The sequence below is a fragment of the Sapajus apella genome, unplaced genomic scaffold (genome assembly GCF_009761245.1).
Source record: "Sapajus apella isolate SASKATOON/1434 unplaced genomic scaffold, GSC_monkey_1.0 scaffold83, whole genome shotgun sequence".
NCBI classification, from domain to species: Eukaryota; Metazoa; Chordata; class Mammalia; order Primates; family Cebidae; genus Sapajus; species Sapajus apella.
This window is the reverse complement of record NW_022437023.1, coordinates 3,265,368-3,275,104: the sequence shown is the minus strand read 5'-3', so window position 1 is coordinate 3,275,104 and position 9,737 is coordinate 3,265,368. Positions and strand designations below refer to the sequence as shown.

The following is a 9,737-nucleotide window of genomic DNA, read 5'->3' as shown; positions in this document are numbered from 1 at the left end:
TTTTTTTTTTTTTTTTTTTTTTTTGAGACGGAGTTTCACTCTTGTTACCCAGGCTGGAGTGCAATGGCGCGATCTCGGCTCACGGCAACCTCCGCCTCCCGGATTCAGGCAATTCTCCTGCCCCAGCCTCCTGAGTCGCTGGGATTACAGGCACACGCCACCATGCCCAGCTAATTTTTTGTATTTTTAGTAGAGATGGGGTTTCACCATGTTGACCAGGATGGTCTCGATCTCTTGACCTCGTGATCCACCCGCCTCGGCCTCCCAAAGTGCTGGGATTACAGGCGTGAGCCACCGCGCCTGGCCTGGGACCAATTTCTTAGTCACAAGTTTCTATTGTCATTTTTTCAGTTGCCAAATGTCTTGTGCTTTATTTTCTTTTTGTTTACTGCTACTACTACTACTATTGCTACTACAACTACGACTACTATGACTACAACTACTACTGGTTGTTGCTGTCCTCCTTCTTCCTCATTGGTTACTTTTTTTGTTGTTGTAAAATACATATAACATCAAATTATGCAGTCATTACCACCATCCATCTTCATAACTTTTCATCTTGTAAAACTGAAACTCTGTACCTGTTAAATGTCTGTTAGATCGCATTGGTTTATTGTGTCAAGTCCTCTATTTCCTTGCTTATCTTCTATCTGCTTCTTCTATTCATTATTGAGAGTGTGGGATTAAAATCTTCAGCTATTACTGTAGAACTATTTCTCCCTTTAATTCTGTCCATTTTTGTTTTATATTGTTTGGTGGTCTTTATTTATTTATTTATTTTTTTGAGACGGAGTCTCGCCCTTGTTACCCAGGCTGGAGTGCAATGGCGCGATCTCGGCTCACCGCAACCTCCGCCTCCCGGGTTCAGGCAATTCTCCTGCCTCAGCCTCCTGAGTAGCTGGGATTACAGGCACGCGCCACCATGCCCAGCTAATGTTTTGTATTTTTAGTAGAGACGGGGTTTCACCATGTTGACCAGGATGGTCTTGATCTCTTGACCTCGTGATCCACCCGCCTCGGCCTCCCAAAGTGCTGAGATTACAGGCTTGAGCCACCGCGCCCGGCCGGGTGGTCTTTTAATAGGTTGTAAATGTTTATAATTGTTGTATCTTCTTGGTGGCATATTGAACTTTTATTAATATATATGATGTCCTTCTTTATCTCTTGTAACTTTTGTTGATTTAAAGTCTGTTTTGTCTATTAGTATAGCCACCCTTGATTTCTTTTGGCTACTATTTGCATGGAATCATTTTTTCAACCTTTCACTTTTAATCTGTTTGTGTCTTTGGATCTAAGGTGAGTCTCTTGTAGACAGCATATAGCTGTATCAATTTTTTTAATCCATTCTGTCAAACCAAAGTTAAAATCATATTAGCTTTTAGACTAATAATTATTTTTTGATATTAGTTTTTAAAATCATGTAGAAAACAAAAAGGAGTTACCATTGTTACAGTAATATTAACTTGTATAATTGCTCAAGTATTTACCCTCTTTGTTTATTTCTTTGTATGGATGGCTTTGTGCTATTGTTTAGTGTCTTTTCATTTCACCTTACAGGACTCCCTTGACCATTTCTTACAGGGCACATCTACTGTTAATGAACTCATTTAGCTTCTGTTTACATGGGATGTCTTAATTTTTCTCTCGCTTTTGAAATAATGTTTTGCTTAATATAAGATTCTTGGTTGACATTATTTTTCTTTTAGTATTTCGAATATGTTGGCTCACTGCTTTCTAGCCTCCAAAATTTCTGATGAGAAACTTGCTGATGTGAAGAGTCATTCTTCTTGATGCTTTCAAGATTCTCTCTTTTATCTTTCAGAAGTTTAATTATAGTGTGTGTTGGTGTGGGTCTCTTTGAGTTCATCTTACTTGATGCTCATTGAGCTTTTTGGATTCATGTCTTTCATCAAATTTGAGTTTTTCATTGTTTTTTCAAATATTCTCTCTGGCCCTTCTTTCTTTTTTTTTTTTTTTTGAGATGGAGTCTCATTCTGTTACCCAGGCTAGAATGTAGTGGCATGATCTCAGCTCACTGCAATCTCTGCCTCCTGGGTTCAAGCAGTTCTCCTGCCTCAGCCTCCCAAGTAACTGGGATTACTGGCACACATCACCACACCCATCTAATTTTTGTATTTCAGTAGAGATGGGGTTTCACCATGTTGGCCAGACTGGTCTTGAACTCCTGACCTCAAGTGATCGGCCTGCCTTGGCCTCCCAAAATGCTAGGATTACAGGCGTGAGCTACCACGCCTGGCCTCATCCTCTGTTCTTCTACTGGGACTGCCACAGTGTATATTTGGCCTACTTGATGGTGTCCCGCAGGTCCCTTAAGCCTCTTCACTTCGTTTTTTTCTTTCTATTCCTCAGACTTAAAAATTTCCATCATCATAACTTCAGGTTTGCTGTTTCTTTCTCCTCTCTGCCCAGATCTGCCTTTGAGTCCCTCTAGTAAATTTTTCATTTCTGTTATTGTACTTTTCAGCAAGAATTCCTTTGGTTTCTTTTTAGTTTTTTTTAATCCTTATTAATATTTCCATTTTGTTTATATATTGTTTTCTTGACTTTCTCCACATCTTCCTTTTCTTCTTTGAGCCTTTTTTTTTTTTTTCCTGAGACAAGGTCTTGCTCTATCACCCAGGCTGGAATGTGGTAGTGTGAACACGGCTCACATCAGCTGCGACTACCCAGACTCAAGCGCTTCTCTTGCCTAAGCCTCCAGATTACAGGTGCATGCCACTACACCCAGCTAATTTTTAAACTTTTTGTAGAGGTGGAGTCTCACTGTGTTGCCCAAATTGGTCTGGAACTCCTGGGTTCAAGCAGTCCTACTGCTTTGGCCTCCCAAAGTGATAGGGTTACAGGAATGAGCCACCATATCTGGCCTGAGCATCTTTAAGACATTTGTTTTAAAGTCTTTATCTGGTAGATCTGCATCAGATCTTTTTAAGAGACTGTGTGTGTTGATTTACTTTTGTCATTTGAATATGCTGTACTTAACTGTTTCTTCATGTGCCTTATGATTTTCTGTTGAAAACTGAACATTTGAGCCTAATATGGTAACTCTGAAAATCAGATTTGGCCGTGTCCTCAAGATTTGCTGGGGTATTTATTTATTTATTTATTTATTTTTGAGACAAGATCTCTCTCTTGCCAAGGCTGGAGTACAGTGGCACAGTCATGGCTTACTGTAGCCTTGACCTTCTAGAATTTAGCGATCCTCCTGCCTCAGCCTTTCAAAGAGCTGAGACTATAGTTGTATGCCATCATGCCTGTGCTAATTTTGTAATGTTTTTGTAGAGATGGGGTCTTTCTGTGTTGCCGAGGCCGATCTCAAACCCCTGGGCTCCAGCAGTCATCCTGCCTCAGCCTCCCAAAGTGCTGAGATTACATGCATGGGCCACTTTGCCTGGCCCTGCGTTGTTTTTGTTTTTGTGTTTCTTTTGTAGGGCTCTCTCTCCAAGCATCAGCCTGAGATGTAAAGAAAAGGTCTTTGCTCAGTCTACATCTTTCCTTGGGCATGCACAGTCACTTTCTGATTTTCCCTCTATATGCTGTTGCTTTTGAATGTCCTAGGCTATTTATTTATTTAGAGACACAGTCTCTCTTTATCACCCAGGCTGGAGTGCTTTGGCACAATCTCAGCTCACTGCAACCTCCACTTCCTGGGTTCAAGCGATTCTCCTGCATCAGCCTCCTGTATAGCTAGTATTACAGGTGCACACCACCATGCCTGGGTAATTTTTGTATTTTTAGTAGAGACGGTATTTCACCATGTTGACCAGGCTAGTCTTAAACTCCTGGCCTCAAGTGATCTGCCCACCTTGGCCTCCCAAAGTGCTGGGATTACAGGTGTGAGCCACCACACCTGGCCATGAACATCATAGTCTTAATGTCTGGCTCCCAAAGTGGAAAAGGAAAGAAATTAAGGAGAGGAAATGGGCACTGGCCTTTTAAATCCTTGCAATATCACTTCAGCCAGAGGAGGGGTTTAAAACAATGGAGGGCAGGTACAGAAATAGCCACCTGCCTCTCTGATACTTAGGACAGGATCCTTTTTACCCACTTTGGCTCCAACAAACTGTGGGGAGGGCTGCTTACTATAAGATTAGGGGATAGGTGGGTGCCACTGTGCTAAGAGCTGAGATTGACCAAAATTTACAATAATTTATTATCTAAGCCTCTTCTCCTAAAAGTTGTGAGCCATCAATAGACTCCAGAGTTTCTAAATAATCACATCAGACGGATTCTGCCACTGCATTGGTTGTCTAGGTGGGGAAACAGATTTCTGGTGGCTTCCTACTCCACCACCTTCTTAGAATCTTTTCTAGTTTGTGATTCTTACTTGAGTCAGGATCCATATGAGATTTTGGCAGTTTATTACCTGGCATCAAGATGTTCTGGGCTCACCTTGTGAGTTTCCTGTCTTAAATCTAGAATCAGTTTTCCTCTAAGAAGTCCTAATTCCTTTTGCTGGGAAATGACATCCAGAATCTAAGCACTTAGCGGTATACTTTGCTACTGGGTGTATCTTTACTTTCATATTTGTTGATTCATTGCAAAAAGCCATATTTTCACCTCCTTCCTCTCTTCCCTTTTTGGGAGCCACTAGAGTTGCCCCCACAGCTTATTGTTTTGTGGATGTGTTTGGATTATTTTTCCAAACTGTTTTTGTTTTGGACTAATTCTGTTGCTGTGCCATCAAGTTCACTAGTCTTTTTATTCTGTAATATCTAATCTGCCATTTGTTCCATCCAGTGTGTTTTTATCTCACATTGCACTTTTTGTCTCTAAGTTCATTTTCAGTCCTTTAACAAATACCTTTCATGTCTCCACTTAATTTTTTGATCATGTAGAATACAGCTATATTAACCATTTAATGTCCTTGTCTAATTCTAACATCTGTGATGGTTCTGAGTCAGTTTCATATGATTGATTATTTTAATTTCAAATATTTTTTATTGCCTGGTAATCACATTGTAAACTTTACCTTGTTGGCTGCTGGATGTTTTATATTTTCTATAAATCTTCTTGAGCCTTGTTCTGGGATGCTGTTTTGTTACTTGGAAAGTGTTTTGTCCTTTTATATGGATCCAAAGCATTGCTCAGTCCAGGGCTGATCATTCCCTCTGCTGAGGCAAGACTTTCCCAAATATATCCGACCCAATACCCTGTGACTGAATTTTTCTAGTCTCTTTGCTTGGAGCAGGCACTTTTGCCAAGCCCTGTGCAAAAGCTGGGCATTGTTTTCTCTAATCCTTTAAGGTTTTTTTTCTTCTCTGCCTCTGCCCGTTTCCTCATACTCATACACATGTGCTTTGCCATATCCTTGAGGGGGGTCCCTCTGCAAATCTCTAAATTTCAGTCTTTCTGCAGCTCTCTCCTCTCTAGTACCTTGTTCACTGGATTATAGCTGCCTTGGTCTCCCCAAGACGCTTACCTCCCATTGATTCATCTTGTGGAGTCTACCTAGGAAGTCTCAAGGCAATAAGATGGGGCATTCCCAGGGTTCAGCTCTTGTTTCCTTTTTTCAGGGATCACTGTACATGTTGCCTGATGTCCAGAATCTTCTGTTGTTTTTGAATTTGGTCTGTTTGGGTATTGTTTTCTCAATAAGATAAATTCAGTCCCTGTCACTTCATTTTGGCTAAAGCAGAAAATTTGATAGGTGCTGAAGTTTTTTGTTTATTGTGTTGTGTTTTGTTTTTGAGATGGGGTCTCTGTCACTGAAGCTGGAGTGCAGTGGCATGATCTTGGCTCACTGCAGCCTTGACCTTCCGGGTTTAGGTGTTCCCCTCACCTTAGCCTCCTGAGTAGCAAGGACCACAGGCACACGCCACCATACTTGACTAATTTTTGGATTTTTTTGTAGAGATGGGGTTTCCCTGTGTTGCCCAGGCCGGTCTCAAACTCGTAGGCTCAAGGGATCCACCTGTCTTGGCCTCCCAAATTGCTAGGATTACAGGCTTGAGCCACCATGCCCAGCCTTTCATGGGTTTTATCTATAAGAATTTGATGCTGGACGTGGTGGCTCACGCCTGTAATACAAAAATACAAAAAATTAGATCATGAGGTCAGGAGTTCAAGATCAACCTGGCCAAGATGGTGAAACACTGTCTCTACTAAAAATACAAAAATTAGCTGGGCCTGGTGGCAGGCACCTGTAATCCCAGCTACTTGGGAGGCTGAGGTAGAGAATTGGTTGAACTGGGAGGCGAAGATTGCAGTGATCCGAGTTGCGCCACTGCACTGCAGCCTGGGGAACAGAGCGAGACTCCATCTCAAAAAAAAAAAAAAAAATTTGCCAAGCAGTTTTCCAAAGTATTTGTACCATTTTAGACTTCTGCTAGCATAATACGAGAGTTCTAGTTGTTCCACAACCTCACTTACATTTGGTGATGTTTATTTTTTCTTTATTTTATTTTATTAATTTGTCAGTTTGAGATGGTATCATATTGTACTTTTGATCTGTGTTTGAGGTTTTCAAAGTACCTTTAATCTTACGTAATTTGGAACATTTATGACATTGACTTTTTTTTTTTTTGGAATCCAAGCTAGTTGTTTTTTTTTTTTTTTGAGACGGAGTTTCGCTCTTGTTACCCAGGCTGCAGTGCAATGGCACGATCTCGGCTCACCGCAACCTCCGTCTCCTGGGTTCAGGCAATTCTCCTGCCTCAGCCTCCTAAGTAGCTGGGATTACAGGCACGCGCCACCATGCCCAGCTAATTTTTTGTATTTTTAGTAGAGACAGGGTTTCACCATGTTGACCAGGATGGTCTCGATCTCTTGACCTCGTGATCCACCCGCCTCGGCCTCCCAAAGTGCTGGGATTACAGGCTTGAGCCACCGCGCCCGGCAGAGCTAGTTGTTTTATGCCATCTTAGTTTGGATTTGTTTGACTGTTCCCTCATGATTAAATTCAAGTTAACCGTGTTTGTCAAGCATACTACATGGATTATACATTAGAAGGCACATGATATGAATTTGTGCTTATCATTGGTGGTAATAAGTTTGATCACTTGGTTAAGGCAGTGCCTTCCAGATATCTCAGTTGTAAAGGTATTTTATTCTTTTTGTAATTAATAAGCAGCCTGTGGAATGATATTTTGGCACTGTGAAAATCCCTTTTCCCAACAGTCTTTCACATAGTCGTTTTAGTATTCACTGATTCCTACCTGAATCAGTAACAGTATACTATAGTGATTGTAAATTGGTGATTTTTTTATTCTGTAATACCTTATATATTTATTATTTGGCTTTCTTCTCTAAAGAAGATGTTTCTCAGCCGGGCGTGGTGGCTCATGCTTGTAATCCCAGGACTTTGGGAGACTGAGGCATGTGGATCACCTGAGGTCGGGAGTTCGAGACCAGTCTGACCAACATGGTGAAACCCCTTCTCTACTAAAAATATAAAAAATTAACTGGGCATGGTGGCATGCACCTGTAATCTCAGCTACTCAGGAGGCTGAGGCAGGAGAATCGCTTGAACCCGGGAGGCAGAGGTTTCGGTGAGCTGACATCACACCACTGCACTCCAACCTGGGTGACAGAGCAAGACTCCGCCCCAAAAAAATGTTTCTCTTCCTCCACACTTTCGGATCAGTATGGACTTGTTCTGTTTTTAACTGATATATTAACTCATAACTTTATTCTTTAAAATGGCCTCCACATTGGCTGGTGACATCCTCTTCAAGATGGTTCCTCTTTCTTCTTGACGTGTTCTCTTATTTGTTGGCACAGCAGAGTATTCCAAGTTTACCTTGTATTTTTCCTGCTTAGATTTAGCCATTTTTCCGAGGAACTCAGGCTTTCCTTTAATGGAGAATCTTCAAGTCTGAGCACTAGGACATTACATATATGTATGTCTTGACTTGCATGTAGAAGCTTGTGGGGGTGGAAGACATCAAAATCCCTGTAATGCCCTGCACAATATTAGACCCAAAGAGTATTCCTACTGTGTGGGGCGATCAGGTTGTTGGTACATAAGGATAACACATGGTGGCACTGGAATCAAGTTTAGTTTTCTAAACTACAGAGCATAAAGCAAGTTAGTTTCCTATTTTAAAAAATGTTCGCATTTGTGTTTTTGAGGTTAGGTCTTGTATCATCTCTTCTATAGTTAAGGAAGAATTTGTTTTTCCTTGCTTTGAAACTGTGAGAGTGGAAATTTTTACCCTGGACACTAATTTTGTTATTGGGGAAGAAACTAATTTATATGAATAGAATCAACAGCATCAGCCTAGTGCTTTCTTTCACTATTTGCATATGTAAGTTTTACTTTTTCTTTTACCATTATTTTAATGTACATAATAATATTGATAAGCCAGCCCCAACTTTCTGTTTCATGATTGCTTTCGTTGGCTGTTGCATTAGACTTTGAAATTTTAGAGGATTGACAGCTATATATTTATTCATTCAACCTCTATAACTTTTTATACTGAAAGAAAATACATAACATTTTAATAGGGTGTAATTCACAGATTGTCTTGCCCTGTTCTTTTGTGCTTTTTTTCCCTCCTTAATTAACTCCTAGATATCTGCATGGTATTTGAAGTTTTGGGGCATCATCTGCTCAAGTGGATCATCAAGTCCAATTATCAGGGGCTTCCACTGCCTTGTGTCAAAAAAATTATTCAGCAAGTATGTATCTTAGTCTTGACTATGCAGTGATGGTGTAATATTCTTAAAGTGTCAGGAGTTTATTTTTTCCAGTTGAATTTTTGTTTTAAAAAGTGAGTTACTGGCCGGGCACTGTGGCTCATGCCTGTAATCCCAGCACTTTGGGAGGCCAAGGCGGGCAGATCACCTGAGGTCGGGAGTTCGAGACCAGCCTGACCAACATGGCAAAACCCCGTCTCTACTAAAAATACAAAAATTAGCTGGGTGTAGTGGCATACGCCTGTAATCCCAGCTACTCACTTGGGAGGCTGAGGCAGGAGAATCTTGAACCCAGGAGGTGGAGGTTGCAGTGAGCTGAGATTGCGCCACTACACTCCAGCCTGGGTGACAAAGCAAGACTCAGTCTCAGAAAAAAAAGTAAGTTATTTTTAATTCCTAAAATTAAATATTGCATTCAATCTTTAAAGTTTATTTTGCTTATTCTGTTTTTAAATGTTTTAGCATAACCATTTTCCCCCAGGTTTGCCTCCTATATTAATTAGAAGGTGAAGCTGAGTTGTCTGACTTGGGAACATTGGGAGCCCTTATCCAGAAGTTGTAAATAGTAATTTTACATGAATAGATAATTGCTATGTCAGATTATTGCCATCTCTTTATACAGCATGATTCATGGGCATTTTCTAATTTTCTAATTTTCTAAAGAGCCTTCAATATACGGTATAGAATTTTACCATCAGGAAAATATTAATACTTCAAGGGGCAGAAATTTGTTTGGATAATGTGTTGTGGAAGGAGCTCCAAACTGGGCAGCAGCAGACCTCAGTTCTTCATCAATGAGGAAATTTGAATTAAAGATATCTAAATCTCTGCCATCACCTACATTTCAACACTTAGAGGGTGTGTTGAATGTTCTTCATAATGTATATAGTTGAAGAATATCTCCAAACAGAATTAGCTTTGTAAAACATTGAGGAATTTTTTATTGTAAATAAATACTTGCCTTTTTCATAGTTTAATCTTGCTGGGAAAGTTTGTGCTTTTTTTAAAAGGTACTTTTATTCTCCAGAGAAAACGCTATCATGTCTTCTTTTTTTTTTTTTTTTTAATGTCGTGTAATA

At 40.3% G+C, this 9,737-nt stretch overlaps 1 protein-coding gene across 5 annotated transcripts in view; it reads left to right on the top strand.

The window, feature by feature from the left end:
* SRPK1 (SRSF protein kinase 1) overlaps positions 1-9,737 on the top strand; it is an 83,694-nt gene that overhangs the window by 38,919 nt on the left and 35,038 nt on the right. For 4 of the 5 annotated variants that reach the window (XM_032253540.1, XM_032253539.1, XM_032253543.1 and 1 more), the window contains one exon: positions 8,534-8,640. The exons of the other annotated variant lie outside the window; for it this stretch is intronic. In XM_032253540.1, coding sequence (XP_032109431.1) covers positions 8,534-8,640 — 107 coding nt within the window. The remainder of the gene's footprint in view (positions 1-8,533; positions 8,641-9,737) is intronic. 5 annotated transcript variants of the gene reach the window in all.